Genomic DNA, 19,206 nt, shown 5'->3' with positions numbered 1-19,206 from the left:
GGGGCTACGCTGGTGGTTGACCAAGCAGTCTGTCCAGTGTGGGGGGACATTACCCTCCAAGTTAGTCTTTTTGGGGCATGGGGGTTGCTACTTATCAGCGGCAGGCTCAGCAGGAGGAGGGCAGCGGCGAATCCGTAGCTTGAGAGGGTTGTCTGTCTTCTCTGCAGCCCATCCATGGTAGGTGTCATCTGAAGGGGGTGCTCGCTTGACGTGGGAGGCGTGGATCCAAGCAGCTACACCGTCTACCTTGACCGCTGTTGGGGTTGTCAGCAATACCAGGTGGGGTCCCTTCCACCTCGGCTCGAGGTTGGCAGCTCGATGGCGTCTGATGTAGACGAAGTCCCCAACCTGGAACTGGTGGGGAATCTGTAGTTCTCCTGGTTGGTAGAGGGCAGCCAGGGGGGTCCACACCTCCTTTTGGACAGTCTCGAGAGCCTTCAGCCTGGCAAGCAGGGATTGAGGGGTATGAGTGTCTGTGGGCACAGACCATGGGTCAGCGGACAGGGGCGGAGGGGCCCCAAACAGAACCTCGAACGGTGTCACCCCCAAGGGGCCTGGGGTGTTTCGCGCGCGGAAAAGGGCAAAGGGAAGGAGGACCGTCCAGTCTGCCACGCCAGTCTCTAAGGACAATTTAGTCATAGCCTCTTTTAATGTTCTATTCATTCTTTCTACCTGACCTGAACTCTGGGGCCTGTAAGCACAATGTAATTTCCAATCCGCCCCTAGTATCTTGGCCATTCCCTGACTTACCTGGGCAACAAAAGCTGGACCGTTGTCTGATCCAATTACCTTAGGAATTCCAAACCGTGGAAAGATGTCTTCTAAGATCTTCTTGGCGACCACAGTTGCAGTTTCTCTTTTGGTAGGGAAGGCTTCTACCCAACCTGAGAAGGTATCTATGAAAACTAAAAGATATTTATAACCGTATCGGGCGGGCTTCACTTCTGTAAAATCCACCTCCCAGTAACTCCCGGGCCGGTCTCCCCTGAGTCTCTGTCCCGTCCCGACCTGGGATGGGTGTATGTTTACTAGCTGGCATGCCTTGCATTGTCTGACTACTTCCTCTGAGAGGCGATCGAGTCCTTTGACATAATGTCCAGTGGCCCGGCTGGTGGAGCTGAGGTGTTTGGCCCCCAGGTGAGTGAGGCGATGTAGCTGTTGGAGGTAGGCGGTGGCCGCTTCCCTTGGCACTACCATCTTGTCCCCCGTGGTCCTCCAAACCCCGAGTTCGTCCTTGTGGTATTTTTCTGGCCTTTTAAACAGGTCTTCCTCTTCCTCTGGGGTGTAGAGGAGGGCCTCTGGCTGGGATACCGCGGGACCGACAGCAAGCGTAAGTAGCCGGGGCCCAAGAGCGGCTTGTCTCGCCTCAGTATCCGCTTTCCTGTTTCCCACGGCTATCTCTGAGGTCCCTTTTTGATGGCCGGGACAGTGGATGATAGCTACTTCCCGTGGGGCATGGACAGCCTCTAGGAGGTCAAGAATCTCTTGTTTATTCTTAATTTCTTTTCCTGCCGAAGTGAGGAGACCTCTCTGACGGTATATGGCCCCGTGCACATGAGCAGTGGCAAAAGCATAACGACTGTCAGTATAAATATTAGCTCGGCTGCCTTCTGCAAGTCTGAGGGCCTGGGTTAATGCGATTAATTCAGCCTTCTGGGCTGAAGTCCCTTCGGGCAGGCTACTAGCCCAAATAGTCCGGTCCCGATCAACTACAGCTGCACCTGCTACCCTCTTACCTTCATAGAGGTAGCTGCTGCCATCTGTGAACCAGGTGAGCTGAGGTCCCGACAGGGGAGAGTCCTTAAGGTCTTTCCTTGGCCCTGTCTCTTCTGCTAGGATGTCGCGACACGAGTGTAGAACTTCTTTCCCCTCAGGATCTACTTCCGGCAATAGGGTTGCCGGATTGAGGGCCACCGGGGCCCCGAAATGGACCCGATCTTCGTTTAGCAGGAGACTCTGGTAGTGGGTCATCCGAGCATTGGACATCCACCGGTCCGGCGGTTGCCGGATAATGCTCTCGAGGGTATGTGGGGCCACTACAGTCAGTTTCTGCCCCAAAGTAAGCTTGTCTGCATCCTTCACGAGCAGGGCAGTGGCTGCGATTGCTCTCAAACAGCCTGGCCACCCTCTAGCCACGGGGTCTAACCTCTTGGATAAGTAGGCCACTGGCCTTTTCCATGGGCCTAAAGTCTGAGTTAGGACCCCCCTGGCTATCCCCTTCCTCTCGTCTATGAACAGAGTAAAAGGCTTGGCCACATCTGGTAAGGCCAATGCCGGAGCAGAGAGGAGGGCCTTTTTGATGTTGTCAAAGGCCTTTTGATGAGTCTCCCCCCATTCGAAGGGATTCCCTTGTTTTGTCAGCGGGTAGAGGGGCTCTGCCAGGGTTGCAAAACCCGGAATCCAGAGGCGGCAGAATCCAGCTGTTCCCAAGAACTCGCGGACCTGTCGGGGGGTCTGTGGCCTGGGAATCTGGGTAACCGTGCTCTTCCGGGCCTCAGTGAGCCATCTCTTCCCCTCCTCTAGGGCATATCCCAAATATGTTACCCTCCGCTGACATATCTGTGCTTTCTTGGCCGAGACCCGGTATCCTAGGCGAGAGAGTTCTAAGAGCAAAGCCCCGGTACCTGCTTCACAGTCCTCTTTAGTGGCTCCTGCGAGGAGGAGGTCATCTACGTACTGGAGAAGAGTGACGTGCGGGTGGTCAGCGCGGAAGGCAGCCAGGTCTTGGTGAAGGGCCTCATCGAAGATGGTGGGAGAATTCTTAAATCCTTGGGGAAGCCGGGTCCAGGTCAGCTGCCCCGTTATCCCCGAGTCTGGGTCTCTCCATTCAAAGGCGAAGATGTTTTGACTGGCGGGATGTAACCGTAGGCAGAAGAAGGCATCCTTTAGGTCTAAAACTGAATACCACACGTGAGACGGAGGGATGGAACTTAGGAGATTGTAAGGATTGGGAACCGTGGGATGAATGTCTTGCACCCTCTTGTTGACCTCTCTTAAGTCCTGCACTGGTCGGTAGTCATTAGTTCCAGGTTTCTTTACTGGAAGGAGTGGGGTGTTCCACGGGGAGTGGCATTTGACCAAAACCCCTAGGTGCAAGAGGCGTTGGATATGGACCTTGATCCCCCTCCAGGCCTCTTTCGCCATGGGATACTGTCGCACTGCAATCGGGGTTGCAGAGGACTTGATTTCTATTATTACGGGGGGCCGTTCGACAGCCAGGCCCATCCCCGCAGTCTCGGCCCAGGCCTTAGGGTATTTATGTAGCCACTCCGCTAACCCCTCACTCTGTTGAATTCTGTCCTCAAACAGCCGGTGCTCATCTTCGAGTTGAAGTGTCAAGAGGGTAATTGGTTCCCCATGCTGGGTCAGGGTCGGCCCCCGAGGGGTGAAAGTGATCTGGGCCCCCATTTTGGTTAGCAGATCCCTCCCAAGCAGAGGTGCAGGGCACTCGGGGATGACCAGAAACGAGTGGGTTACCCGTCCCGCTCCTAAGTCTACTGTTCTTCGGGTAGTCCATGAGTATTGTTCATTTCCCGTTGCCCCTATTACCCAGGAGGTCTTCTGGGAGACCGGCCCTAGCGGTTTCTTAAGAACTGAATACTGGGCTCCTGTATCCACTAGGAAGTTGACAGGCTTCCCCTCCACCTTAAGAGTTACCCTAGGCTCGGGGAGGGGGTCCGAGCCCCGACCTCTTCAATCACTATCTTCCTGGAGTGCCAGCGCCTTTTTCGCTAGCTTCTTCGGGCACTCCCGCTTCCAATGTCCTTCTTCCTTGCAATAAGCACATTGATTCTTCCTTAACGGTGGCCTGTTGCCCAGGGCCCCTGCCTGTCTTTCTTTTCCTCTCTCCTGTGGCTTACTCCCTTCTATTGCTGCGGCCAAGATACGGGTTAGCCTTTTCTCTTCCCTTTTTTCTTTTTTCTCTTCCCTTTCCTCTCTCTCTCTCTCTCTCCGCTGCTCCTTCTCCTCCTCAGTCTCCCTCTTGTGGTATACTTTCTCTGCCTCTTTAACTAAGTCCTGGAGGGTAAAATCCTGCAGTCCCTCAAGCCTCTGCAGCTTTTTCTTAATATCTAATGCTGACTGCCCTATGAAAGCCATAGCTACTGAGGCCCTCTGCCCCTCCGAGGTGGGGTCAAACGGGGTGTACCGTCTGAACGCCTCCATTAATCGCTCGAGAAAAACAGAAGGCGGTTCAGTGGGCCCCTGTATGACCTCTCTTACCTTAGCCAAATTCGTGGGGCGCCGAGCTGCCCCTCTGAGGCCGGCCACTAGTGTCTGGCGGTAGACCTTCAGGTGCTCCCTACCTTCTGCCGTGTTGAAGTCCCAGTCCGGCCTGGCCAGAGGAAAGGCCGCATCCACCAAATGAGGGAGTAGAGTCGGCCGGCCGTCGGGGCCAGGGGCGTTCTTCCGGGCCTCCAAGAGGATCCGCTCCCTTTCCTCTGTAGTAAAGAGAGTCTGAAGAAGCTGTTGACAATCGTCCCAAGTGGGCTGGTGAGAGAACATAAGGGACTCAACCAGCCCCGTTAGACGCTGGGGATCCTCTGAAAAGGGAGGGTGGTTAGTTTTCCAGTTATAGAGGTCTGCCGAGGAGAAGGGCCAGTATTGGAGTGGCTGGAGCGGAGCCGTTTCATTATCGTCTCCGCGGGGGGGTGGAGGCCCGTATGGTCGGAGAGGGCAGGCTACGGTCGAATCTGGAGACGCGGGATGTCTCCTCTGACTCCGGGTTCCCTGGGCCGGTCCCTCTGTTGGAGGGGCGGGAGGAGGTGCTGAAGGCTCCGGTCTCTCCGGCGGCTCTGGCTGGAGAGGAGAGGGGTAAGGGGGTGGAGAGTCCAAGAGGAGAAGATCGGTTTGAGAATCTGCCAGGGGACGTTTCGTCTGATCTGCGGCGGGAGGGGCCTGGGCCACGAGAACCCGGGAGGTTCCGGATGGCAGCCAGGGTTTCAGCCAAGAGGGAGGGTTCTGGACCAGGTCCTGCCAGACGACAATATACGGCTGCTGGTCTGGATGGCCCGCCGGGCCTGATTGGAACACCTTATTCTTTACTGCAAAAATAATAGACAGGTCAAAAGTCCCGTCCGCTGGCCATCCCACGCCTAGGGCTGGCCAGTCGGATGAACAGAAAGTCTGCCAAGGACCCTTCTTAACACTGACGGAAAGATTGAGTCCCCGACTCCGGACGTCCTTCCAATGTGCCACTGTGAGAGAAAGAGGGGTGCTGCTTCCTTGGCCCATGTTACCTGGATGGGAGAGGAGGAGCAGAAGACAAAAACAAAGAACAAAAAGCGACACGACGAGACACCGGACCCACACGAATTTACACAGATACAAAATGACTGCTGAGGGACGATATCCCTCCCTGACGCTGGTCTGGCCGGACACACGAGTGCCCGTTGCCAGGCAGCCAGAAGTGACCAGGACCTCCCGGTCACCACCCGTCCCTGGGGCGTCCCCCAGGGTGACAGTTTTTCTGGTCGAAGACCCTTCAACCAGAGAAGCCGTCTCCTTACGGAGCCGGCAACCTGCCGTTCCGAAAAACCGAAACTGAGGACGAACAGAAGACAGAACGAACACTGAGCGACTCCGGAGTCTGCTTACCTCCAAGACCGATCTGGGCGCTTGAAGGGGGGTCGCCCCAAATCCCGGACGAGCCCCCAAATGTAGGGTCCCAGGACCCCCGGTGTATCCGACGGAAGAGGCGACGGCCCCAAATCAAGCGCAGAGACCAGAACTTGATGCAAGAGCAAGAGGTTTCTTTTTATTACAAGCGCGGCGCAGGGACTCGCAGCCAGACAGGCAGCAACCCGAGGGAAGTGCTGGCTGACTGGAGCCCCGAGCAATTGCAGAACACGGGTTTATAAAGGCAAAAACCACACGCAGGTGGCCGGAAAACAGGGAACTGGGTTACCAGTTAACTCATAACTCATCTTTTACAGGGACAGGTCTTTGTTATTAGTTGACTCATTTCCTAAGGGGCCAGGGTGGTCTGGTATGCGCAGGCCGATCCCGAGGAGTGATAAGATAACTATGCTATGACCAGATCAGGGCGCCAGAGCTTTACGGGAAAGGTCAGGAGGGGGAAGTTCTCTTTAATCTTTACATTAACCAGAGCTTACTGGAAAAGCTGGTCCAGGGGGAAAGGGGGGGGTTTTTCAGCGGCCTTACAATACCAGAGTGATCACTCTGCCCTCTCTCTGTGTGCCTCTTTCTCTCCCACCTCCTTCCCTGTCATGTGAGGACACAGCAAGAAAGTGGCCATCTGTCTGCAAGAAAGAAGCATCCTCACCAGGAACCAGATTTACTGGCACCTGGATCTTGGACTTCCCAACTTCAAGAATTGTGGGGAATACATTTATGTTAAATCACCTGAACTGTGGTACTTTGTTATTGCAGACAAGGATGACGAATACAATTATTGCTATAATTCTATCTCTCATATTGGCTGTCTTCTCATGCCTTATACACAGTCATGAGTTTTACTCATAGTAATTTTGTTTGGGTGCACAGTTCGATGCCTTGCTGCTTGTGGAGCATTTGTTGAACACTAAGCTCAGTGTCAGAGATCTAAATAGTTGTCTTGACTCTGCCACTTACAGGTGTATGAACCTAGACAGGTCCCTTCCTTTCTCTGGGGCTCTGAAAGTTACAGACTGGATCATCTCTAAGTTTTCTTCCTACAGTGACATCCCCAAATACTGAGAATTTAACCACACCCAGTTTGCATTTCCCAGTAATGCTTTTTGGCAAATCCAGGAAACAGCTCTACAGAATCATTAAGGCATCCCTTCTCCCCGCTCCACCCCCAAGACCATTTTTATTGTTCTCACACTTACCTCCAGGGTGTTAGTAAGATCGATGGAACTGTTTGTGTTTCTCAGATGGAAAAGCTACTCAGGAGTGTCTTTGCAGCTTGATTGTGGTTAAAGCTGCCTTATGAATTGCTGATGACCTGCATTTCTGAAAGAGATTGAGGTAAATGTAAATTACAGCAGGGTCAATTTGGGGGTAGGAAGTAATTCTTCCCATGATGCTCACTGGGCGATAGTCTGAGAAAAAGCTAAGAATCATATGATTTCATTCATATGTGGGATATAAAACTGAAACTCGTAGACACAGACAATAATAGAGTGGTTACCAGAGGGAAGGGGGTTCAAGCTAGGAGTAAAAGGGTCAAATATATTATGACAAAAGATGGCTTGACTTTGGGTGGTGGACACACAATGCAATATACAGATCCTTTATCATAGAAATGTATACTCAAAACCTATGTGATCCTATTAACCAATGTTGCCCCAATGAATTTCATTTTTTTAAAAATCAGGGAAATATCCTCTACATCTATGAACTGCCTTCCCAGCAGAGGCCAGGTCAAGGAAGGAGACACAAAGATCTGGAAATGACTTCTTAGCCTAATGCTATGATTGCCCTGTGAGTCAGGCAGGAGTCACTCCACTTCCCCTGCCACCCACCACTCTGTACTCCTTTTCTGTGTAACATTTCCATGTGGATCTTCAGTTCTTCCCCTTCTCCACCAAACCCTTTTACCCCAAGTCTGACTGCATTGCCTCTTCTTCTCCTCCTTCTGACACATCAAAGAGATAGTGAAGCAGGAATGTTGGTGTAACATAGGCAGGCTCAGGGATTTTTTAGAATTGGGGTCCATGGAAAAGGGCAGGGCTGCAGACTGGGAGAAGGTACAATTCCATAACACAAGGAAGCTAGGTGCAGTTACATCTCCATAAGACAAGGGAGAAGCAACAGTTGCATTTACATAAGACAAGGGAACTGGAAGTAGCCAGAAAAGGTCTATATTTACAAAATAAAGAGAAGGAAGCCCTTCATTCAGATGGAAAAGAAGAAAGCCCAGAGAAATGGAAGAACTATGAGGGAGGAGGGCCTTAAGAATCACTATAGTAACCAATTCGAAGGGAAATATTAACCAATCAGAAGGGATATCAGGACACAGGAACTGCAGCCTTTATAAGCCATGGGGAAAAAGAACTCAGTGGGACCCTTTTCCCACTCCCTACTGGGGAGTCAGTTCTGTGGGACTCTTTCCCTCTCCTCATGTGGGAGTCTGTACTTGTTCTTCAATAAATCTTCACCTTTGCTATACCACTTTCTGTCCATGGATTCATTCTTCGATTCCAGCGGACAAAGAATCCGGGTTTTAGTCCAAAAATTCGGTATCAATAGTAACCCCATAAGAGAAAATGTTTAATTTATTATCCAATCAATGCTCAAACTGCAATATAACTGATGCATTATAATTGTCATGACATGCACCATATTTCAGTCACATTGCCATGTCCCCAAAGCCTTTATAAAAGTATTTCTGCCAGAGGTTTCTCCTATTCTGACTGTGAATCTGAATCACTTTAAAGTCTTGTTAAAATACAGATTTTTTTTTCAGGCCAAACAGACATCCTGAATGAGAACCTGTGGGAGTGGTGCTCAGAATCTGTATCTTAACAAGCTCCCCAGTACTTCTTAAGCAATTAGCCTAATATTAGCCATTTGGAAAATGCTAGTGGTGGCTTCATACTCAAAGAAGCTGAGACCTCGTGTCTTTAATGTTAATGTTGATATAAATTCTAAATCTTTACTGCACATAGCTAAAATATTACTCTAAATTAACCAAAAGGCATATTTATTCTAATTACACTGGAGTGAATCATGAAACACAGCAAGAATGCAATTGGGCTCAAGAACAACTAGAACGTTACCCCCAGGACTCTTCTGTCTTATCTCAACTGGCTTCTGAATTTCTACTTGGTTTTTCCCACTCACTCAGCCAGGCTTCCTCCTCTCCTCAGTGGCAGAATGTGACTGCAGGCATTTCCCAAATGCTACATGTTTTAATCCATATACCCAGATAACTTTCTCTCCTATAAGTTCAGATTCTCAGGAAGAGAATTTGAATTAGGCAACATCAGGTGTCCCTGCTCCTCAAAGTAAACACAATACAAATACATGCACATGTTGGGAGCCATTAGAGATATTGGCCTAGACAAAGCCATCTTAAGAACAATAAGTTTCTGGTAGGAACTCCTAGTTACCAGAAACCACGTATTTCCTGAGGTTTGGTCAGCAGCTAAAGACAATTATCTCATACCCTGAAGCAACTACCGCCACAACCGGAGCCTGCTACAACCCTGTTGATAAGCTAATAGGCTTCTCCACCCACCCCCCCTCCCTAAAACAGTATATATCCTGCCGCTGTGAGAATAAAGTTTGAGGTTTGATCAGGATCTTGTCTTGCCTCCATTTCTTCACGTCTCCTATCCTCTCATTCCCTTACAGGAATCGTCACGGTACCCACGTTACATGCCCCACGGGTCAGGGCATGCACATATTCATATTCTCTCTCTCCCATGAACTATGACTCTGAGGTTAAGATGGAAGCTCTCTCAGTCACCTTGTGCTTAGGGTTTGGTGAATAGCAGCAGTTCTCAGAACACTCTGGGAAGTTCCTGTAAAGGAGAGTTGGAGGGAGAAGTGCTGGATGAGAAAACAATGGGTACACATTATAATATATTAGAGACCTGATGCACAAAGATTCATGCAAGAATGGGCCTTCCTTCCTCTGGCTGCCAGCACCGCCTTCGCTCCAGCCCAGAGCCCACCTTTCTGCCTTTGTTCAGGCCTGGAGCCGCCTTTCTGCCTTCCAACGCTGCCCAGAGGCCTGAGTGGCTGGGGCAATAGGGAACGCCTGTGTCATCGTCATGGAGATGACACAAGCATCCCGCCCTGCCCCCAGCTGCTCAGCGCCTGCGTATGCAAATTAACCCACCATCTTTGTTGGGTTAATTTGCAAACTCACTCCTGATTGGCTGGTGGGTGTCATGAAGGTACAGTCAATTTCCATCTTTCTCTTTTATTAGTGTAGATCTCTCTTAGTGCCCATCACAGTGCTTAGTTCCTAATAAATGCTCAATAAACATTTGTTAAGTGGAGCACTATGCCAGAAGTAGTCAGAAAATCAGATTTCCAGTCACTAGCCATGCAAACATCAAATCTCTAAATCAGTTTCTTCATCTAAAGAGTGGAAATAACAATATGGCTATTTAGTGAAAAGGAAAAAAAAATCAAAATTATACACACACTTTTATGTATATCTGAAAGTACTGTAAACTGCAAACTAGATACTGAGTGCTATTTTCAATGATCTAAAAATATATTTTTGCATTGAAACCTTCCCATTCATTGTTAAAGATTCATGTACTTGATTTAATAAGGTCATTTATTTATGGGAATGCAAATTGAAACCTGAAGTCCACCTTGCTTGAAGATTTTCTCATTTATCAAAGTTATCTACAGTTTAAATGTCATATTTCAACAGAGCCTGCTACTGGGAGTAACCACTGAACTTGCTACATGCCCACCCCTATGGTAAGCTCTTTTTTACATATTATCTCATTTAATGCAAACAACTCTTTGAATTAAGTATAAATAGTATTGCCATTTTACACAAAAGGAAGTTGAGTTTTAGAAGGATTGGGTAACTTGCTTAAGGACACACAGATAATAAGTCCTAGAACCAAAGTCTATCAATAAAATGTGTGTGTTTGAATTTGTCTTTCTGAAAATGTCATAGAAATTTCTATATTACCCAGGAGCACATGATTGTTAACAGTCTCCCCAAAACTTGCTTCAAGATATGAATAATTCAATAGTATCTTTCTAGCTAAGCCTTTTAAAATATAACACATTTCATCCTCAATGCTAATGTTCTTCACTGAATTATTCTCTGAATCCGATTCTGATATGTTTTTAATTGAAACTATTGTGCTTGGACTAAATGCAAAAGAGTAAATAGAAAAATCTATTTGTAAGCCAGATGTAAATGGCAAGATGACTCCTAAAAAGCCTATAAAGACTCAACATGTAAATTGCCAACAAATAAATCAATTACATTTTGGTCTTAATGTGTTTCATTTCTGGGTTTTTGTCCTTCAGGACTAGCTTTACTCCTCTTTCAGGTTTTACTTTATCATTTCTAGGTAGAATTTCAATCCAGACTTTCAAAGTCCTCTGACATTATATGAACACTGTATAATGATTGTATGCATCATAAAACATTGAGTCAGAGACTGTTAGGGCTGGAGTGAACTGTAGTGATTATCTGGTATAAGCCACTCAGCTTACAGAGGACAAACTGAGACCCAGAGAGAAAAGGTCATATAGCAAATTAGTATTCTTTTCAGAGAATTCCATAAAGAACTGCTTTAGAAGTCAAAAATCCATAGCCATATTGCTAATTACTATAAACCAATTTTCTATTCTTGCCTCAGTTTATTCATCAGAAAAAAATTGAAAATTAATGAGATGACCTCTAAAGGAAACTTCCACTTCTAAGCTATTTTCTTCACCCCTAAAGAGATATGCATTTGTGTCACACATAGATTCACATCTATATCTGTATTTTTCTTTCTGTGTGAGTATTCATAGCCACTATTCCAAGTTAACTCAATATTCCAAATTATGAACTTATTGATAAGTAAGAAGCTGTTGGTATACTAGTTTTTACAGTCTTCAACTGCATTCTTAAGCTCATTCTGAAGAGACCATGGGTATTATATAATACTAGAGGCCCGGCACACGAAATTCATGCGTGGATACTGTTCCTAGGCCTGTCCTGCAATCAGGGCCATCTTCCTCGGCTGCCCTCAGCCGGCCCCACCCCCCACTGCCACCCACCCCCAGTTCCCCATTCACTATTGGGTGATCGGAGCCTGACAGCCAGGGGGAGGAACCAAGAGGTTGGCCATTCCGCCCACTCACCAGCCCTGCCCCCACTTCAGGTTGTGTGTGGAGTGACTGGTGGTGCAGGGGCCTTAACCTGGCACCACCCGTGTCCCCCCCACCCAACCCCACTTCCCTTTCACCATTGGGCAATTGGAGCCTGCTGGCCAGGGAAAGGGACCAAGTGGTGGTCAGTGCACCTCATAGTGACTGGTCGAGCGATTGTTCTGGTCGTTCTGCCGTTAGGGTCAATTTGCATATTAGCCTTTTATTATATAGGATCAGTTGGCATTTCAGTCTAGTTCAGCCGTGGGCAAACTACAGCCCACGGGCTGGATCCGGCCCGTTTGAAATGAATAAAACTAAAAAAAAAAAAGACCATACCCTTTTATGTAATGATGTTTACTTTGAATTTATATTAGTTCATACAAACACTCCATCCATGCTTTTGTTCTGGCCCTCCGGTCCAGTTTAAGAACCCATTGTGGCCCTCGAGTCAAAAAGTTTGCCCACCCCTGGTCTAGTTCCATAGATACTGTTAGTAATTAGATACAAATTAATAAGAAGGAGCTGTGTGAGATTCTATTTGGTATAACTGACAAAACCTCAGAAGACTTAAGCAAAATGAGACTATATCTGAAGAATACATAAGTATCTTATAAAATGATGGGACAACAGAGCCATAACTGGCTTCGGGAATAGCTGGAATCAGGGACTTGAGATTCTCAGGATGCCTTCAACCTCTCCTCACTGACTCTCTTTACAGATGGGTTTGAGCCTTGGCTGATGTGGCTCAGTTGGTTGAGCATCATCCCATTCACCAAATGGTCACAGATTCAATTTCTCATCAGGGCACATGCCTGGGTTGTAGAGGACAAGCCTGCAAGGAGGCAGCTGATCAATATTTCTTTCTAACTTCAATGTTTCTCTCTCTCTCTAAAATCAATAAAAACATGTGTGTGTTTTAAAAGGCTTCTAACAATTGACCATCTTTCTACACACTTTGGGAAACATGGCTGCCAATACTAATGATGTTTTTACATGCTAACCTTTCAGTCCACCGAGAGACTAAAAATCTCATAGAGGAGTGACTCTGACCTGGCTTGCACTATGTATTCCCACTTCTAAACCAAATTATTGGGGTCATTGATTAGGGCAGCCATGGGCAAACTACGGCCCGCAGGCCGGATCCGGCCCATTTGAAATAAATAAAACTAAAAATAAAAAAAAAGACTGTACCCTTTTATGTACTGATGTTTACTTTGAATTTATATTAGTTCACACAAACATTCCATCCATGCTTTTATTCCGGCCCTCCGGTCCAGTTTAAGAACCCATTGTGGCCCTCAAGTCAAAAAGTTTGCCCACCCCTGGATTAGGGCCTAAGGTATTAATGTGATAATTCCTTTAATAAGCAATTTGATGAGAAAGATACAGTTATAAAAAAGGGGTTCTTAGTAGATCATCACTATGTTTTTCACTCCATCAGTGAAGCTCTAGATTTTCTGAATACAAGGTTGGTGTTTGAAATCAAGAGGAAAATTATTTTCTGAGGTATCTGAAATAATTGAAAGATAATAGTGGGCTTGGGATAATGTAGCAATGAGAAAATTAGTAGCCTGGTTGGAAGTTCAATTTCAAGCACATTTTACTCATATTTTACATACCAGTATGCTAAGGAGACTGCAATCAATTTAACTTTTGCTAAACAAAAAATATTAATTCAATATATTAAAAACACTGCTTTACATGGCAATATATGTTTAATTGATAATGATTGGCAATGGTGGAAAATAGAATTTGTCTTATTTTAAATTCATTTTCAACACCTTCAATTTCAAGTGACGTGGCAAATACTTGCATGTATTCCAAAAAAATTATACTAATAAAAGGGTAATATGCTACTTATACCGGGAGACCTTCTGGGAGACCGGACATCCTTCCAGACAAAGCCATGGTGGCAGGGCCAAGGCAGAGGCAGTTAGGGGCAAGCAGGCCGGTGTGGAGGGGGGGAGGGGGCAGTTGGGGGTGATCAGGTGGGCAGGTGGGGCAGTTGGGGGTGATCAGGCCAACGGGGGGGGGGGCAGTTGGGGGTGATCAGGCCAACAGGGTTGGCAATTAGGGGTGATCAGACCAGAAGGGGGGGAAGTTTGGGGCAATCAGGCCAGCAGGCAGAGTGGTTAGGGGAGATCAGGCAGGCAGGCAGGTGAGTGGTTAGGAGTCAGCGGTCCCGGATTGCGAGAGGGATGTCCGACTGCCGGTTTAGGCCTGATCCCACAGGGAGTCCCCAATTAGAGAGGTTGCAGGCTGGGTTTAGGGAGCCCCCTTCATGCATGAATTTCATGCACCGGGCCACTAGTATTATATATAAGAAATATATACATATATTTCATATACTCTGTTACAGTTTACCTTAGCTCTCTCTTTCTCAATTTCTTTTCCCCTTCCCAGTTGGAGGTAAAATTCTAAGCATGACAACAGGAGGCCATGTGCTATTGTTGGTACCAGAATAGCCATGCTTTTCAGTAACACTTAACCCTTCTCCTGAAGTTGTGTGGGTTAGAGTAGCTGCCAACTAGCATTTGGGATGGTGTGAAGAGGAGATGAGAAGACCAACACTATTTCCCTTGTGCCAAGAGTAAGAAAAATATCATTCTCCTGGGAGTCGAGTAATGAAGAAGGAGGTTCATGTCATGAGTATTTACCAGTTATTTTGAATAATCATAAATCAAACATGAGATTTGTTTTACTTTTCTGGAAATACAATAAAACCACTTAAGATTAAATGATTAGATATTTTGAGTGTTAAACTTGTTTTCAAAGACTTTTTTTCTAGAGAAACTTTAGGTCCACAGTAAAATTGAGAGGAAGGGACAGAAGTATCCCATATATTCTCTGCCCACACATGCATAGTCTCCCCCATTATCAACTTATCCCATCATAGGGATACATGCATTTAAATTATTGAATATATAGAGAGACACCATTATCACCCAAAGTGTATAGTTTACATTAGGGTTTATTTTGGTGTTGTACATTCTATGGGTTTGGACAAATGTATAATGACATTTATCAACCATTATAGTGTCACATAGAGAATTTTAACTAGCCTAAAAATTCTCTGCACTCTGCCTGTTCATTTCTCCTTCCCATAACCCCCAGCAACCAGTCTTCATAGTTTTCCTTTTACCAGAATGTCATATGACTGGAATCATATAGTCTGTAGCCTTTTCATATTGGCTTTTTAGTAATATAAATTTAAGTACCCTACTTTCTGGATGTACCACAATTTATCCATTCACCTAATGAAAGATATTTTGGTTGCTTCCAAGTTTTGGCAATTATGAATAAAGCTGCTATAAGCATCCATATGCAGACTTTTGAGTGAACACAAGTTTTCAGGTCCTTTGGGTATATACCAACAGTGAAAATGGATCATATAGTAAGAGTATACTTAGTTTTGCAACTAACCACCAAACTGTCTTCCAAAATAGCTATACAATTTTTCATTGTACAGTGATGAATGGGAATTCCTGTTGTGCCACATCATTGCCAGCATTTGGTGTTGTCAGCGTCTGAAATTTGACCATTCTAATAGGTTTCTAGGGGTATCTCGTTGTTTTAGTTTGCATTAGACAAATGGATTAATGACAAAGAAGAGAGAGCCCTGAAATAGACTTATAAAAATATAGTCAACTGATGTTTGACAAATGAGTAAAAACAATACCATGGAGAAAAGATAGCCTTTTCAACGGATGGTGTTGGAACAACTGCACATCCACGTGCAATATAAGGAATCTAGACACAAACCTTACACCCTTCACTAAAAATAACTCAAAATGGATCATAGACCTAAATGTTAAATGCAAAATTAAAGCCCCAGAAGATAGCAAATCTAAGATGGCCTTAGGTTTGGAGCCAACTTTTTAGATATGATACCAAAAGCATGATCTATATAAGAATTGATAAGCTTTATTAAAACTAAAAATTTCTGCTCAGCAAAAATATTGTCAGGAGGATGAAAAAACAAGCCACAAAGAGGGACAAAATATTGGCAGAAGACATATTTGAAAAAGGGCTGCTATCCAAAATATACAAAGTACTCTTAAAAATCAAGCATAAGAAGACAAACCTATTAAAAAATGAACCAAAGATCTTAACAGATACCTCACCAAAGAAGATATATAGAAGGCAAATAAGTATTGAAAAGGTGTTTCACAACATATATCATCAAATATGAAACTTTTTTAACAACAATAACAACAAAAAGACTACTGTGTTGCTCAAATTTCAAAAACAGGTTGAGATGACTGTTAGATTTCTTAATAATAATTGTAACGAATATTATGTCTTAAGTTTTAAAGTTAATCTGTTAGACATTTATTTTACCTGTAAAATGCCTAAGATGTGTTCTCATTCAGAGAGAATATATAAAGTTTTGGTACTAGTTGAGTTAATTAAGGAAATTAGTGAAGTCATAGCAGGTTAATTATCACAGTTTTTGAGCATGCATAATCTCCCATGATGAACAGTTTATAATTTTAAATAAAAATTTTCTTCACCAAATATTTTTATCAAATATATTTAATTATAATAAATATAATTGCAAGTATATAAACCTACTGCCTTTGGAACTATTAGAATAAAATTTTAATAATATAGAAAAGGTTACCTGTCCCTTTTAGTAAACTAATTGACATATAGACTCCATTGTTTTGGGTTTTTTTTAATGGCTAGACATAGGTAAGTACAAATTTACACAAATATTGTGTAAGTGATGATATGTAAACATTTAGCAACCTTTTCTGTTGTCTATTTAAACATAAGCTAGTAATTACTCCACCTTCCATTCTCAAAAGCACTTGTGTCAACAGCTTATCAGACTCTCAAGTTTCCTGCTTTGAAAAAAAAGAAAAAGACTTCCAGACTTAGGCTTTAACTTTAAATTTAATCAGGGCTAACTCAAAGATATTTTAAGGTTTACAATATTTCATTTTTGCAGAAATATAGAATTTCATCAGAACTATAAAATGACAGAAATTTTAGAGGCTGTCTAGCCCAAATCTCTTAATTTTGCAGATAGGAAAAACAATACTAGAAAATGTGAAAATCTGCCCAAAATCACAGCGCAAATTAGCACCAAAATTAGACTCAGGAATCCAGGGCTCTCCTAATTCCTAGTCCTCTGCCTTATAACCTGCTTAGACTTCTTTTAAAGTCAAGTTTCATTAAGTAAAATAGAACTAAGTAGGCTAGGCACCTATTATTTTCATCAGAATATACTAGACTCATTAGTTGCTAGATTTCTTAAAGTGATAGTAGTACTGTCCTTAAAGGGAATACAATCCACTTATATAAAAACTGCTATAAAAACTGGGTGTAACATCATGGCCAGAACCGCGACCAACCTTAAGGAAGTCAGTCCTGCAGGGGTAGTCTTGGAAACAGCTGTGCCCTCCCCCAGCTGTTTCCTGGAGGGTGAGATTTCAGGCAGGAACCTGCCCTTGGAGCAGAGCTTGCAAGTGAAATGATTTGTAATGGATCTATTATTGAAGCTACCTTTGGAAATACTATATCCATAGATCAGTGGTTCTCAACCTTGGCTGCACATTAGAATCACTTGGGAATCTTTTTAAAATCCTGATTTCTGGGCCTCATCCTCCGGAAATTCTGTTTCTTTGTTACTAATGTTGTGGCCCCACCCATAACAAAGAAACAATTTGATGAGGCCCAGGAATCAGGATTTTAAAAAGATTCCCAGGTGATTCTAATGTGTAGCCAAGGTTGAGAACCACTGCTATAGATAATATTAAAAATATATCTAAACGTGCAATTCTTTGTCCAAAAAATGAGCATGTTCAAAAATTAAATGAAGAAAATTTGGATATACTCGGAGATTTTCACACATATTTGAGTGATGATTCCATTGATTCCACAGATGATGCTGAAAAAGGAAAATTTTCCCATCAAATTTCTTAATAGTATTACTCCTTCGGGAATGCCGTGTCATAAATTAAAATTGAAAGTGGGTACAATCATCATGCTATTGAGAAATCTCAATAGTAAATGGGGTCTTTGTAATGGTACCAGATTTATTATCAAAAGATTATGACCTAACATTATCAAAGCTGAAGTATTAACAGGATCTGCAGAGGAAGAGGTTGTTCTGATTCCAAGAATTTGACTTGTCCCCATCTGACACTGGCCTCCCATTTAAATTGATTCAACGACGGTTTCCCATGATGCTAGCATTTGTGATGACTATTAATAAATCACAAGGACAAACTCTAGACAAAGTAGGCATATTCCTACCTGAACCTATTTTTGCACATGGTCAGTTATATGTTGCTTTCTCTCGAGTTTGAAGAGCATGTGACGTTACAGTTAAAGTTCCAAATACTTCATCACAAGGGAAATTAGTCAAGCACTTTGAAAGTATTTTCACTCTTAATGTGGTGTACAGGGATATAGTAGAATAAGTTTAATCACTTTATCAGTCATTGTTTGCATCACTGTTGTTTTTATACCATGTTTTTGTTGTTTTCATATCATGTTTTATTGTTTTCATATCATGTTTTTGTCGTTTTTATATCATGCCTCTGTTGTTGTTAAATCCTTTTGTTACTGTTTATAAATTAATAAATTTATATATTATTTTCATATACATTTTACTAATTTCCTTCATCTCTCACACTTCTATTATAGAGAAAGGGAAAATAGCAATATTAAAATATCTCTGCTAATTAATTCTATTTTTTAAAAAATATATTTTATTGATTGTTTTACAGAGAGGAAGGGAGAGGGATAGAGAGTTAGAAACATCAATGAGAGAGGAACATCGATCAGCTGCCTCCTGCACACTCCCCACTGGGGATGTGCCTGCAACCAAGGTACATGCCCTTGACCGGAATCAAACCTGGGACCCTTGAGTCCGCAGGCTGATGCTCTACCCACTGAGCCAAACCGGTTAGGGCAAGTAATTACCTTTTAATGTGCATGAATTTCATGCGCTGGTCTACTAGTCTGAAATAAAAGTCCAGGTAGACACATGCAAAAGACATGATATAAAGCGGTTTATTTCTAATTATTCAGAGAACTGGAAGAAAACAGCAGTGCACTTGAAAGGGATTAGAAGAACCAATTTTCAGTGATAAAATAAGTAAGTCATGGGGATGTAATGTACAGCACAGGGAATATCTACATATATAAACCCTAATATGCAAATAGACCGAACAGCAGAACAACCGAACAACAATGCGCTGACCACTAGGGGGCACGTGCGAAACATGGCAGGCGTCGGCAGCAGGTGGCAGAGCGCGGAACATGGCAGGCATTGGCCGCAGTGAGATGGTGGAACAGGTGAGCAGGGGCGCGAGACCAAGGGAGTCAGTTGCTGTCTTTGGGGCAAACCTCTGATGGTTACTGAAAATTTTTTGCTCTTGCGCGCCACGGTCCCGCCCGTCA

At 44.4% G+C, this 19,206-nt stretch overlaps 1 protein-coding gene across 1 annotated transcript; it reads right to left on the bottom strand.

The window, feature by feature from the left end:
- Window positions 1-305: 305 nt before the first annotated feature.
- On the bottom strand, window positions 306-5,940 carry LOC118676690. Its single transcript, XM_036350956.1, is given in 3 exon segments — window positions 306-442; window positions 751-828; window positions 831-5,940. Coding segments are annotated over 2 exon segments (4,440 nt in total). The 5' UTR covers window positions 5,233-5,940; the 3' UTR covers window positions 306-442; window positions 751-790.
- Window positions 5,941-19,206: the final 13,266 nt, after the last annotated feature.

Source organism: Myotis myotis, unplaced genomic scaffold (assembly GCF_014108235.1).
Source record: "Myotis myotis isolate mMyoMyo1 unplaced genomic scaffold, mMyoMyo1.p scaffold_m19_p_2, whole genome shotgun sequence".
NCBI classification, from domain to species: Eukaryota; Metazoa; Chordata; class Mammalia; order Chiroptera; family Vespertilionidae; genus Myotis; species Myotis myotis.
Note: the sequence above shows the minus strand (reverse complement) of the source record. Positions and strands in the feature narration are given on the sequence as shown.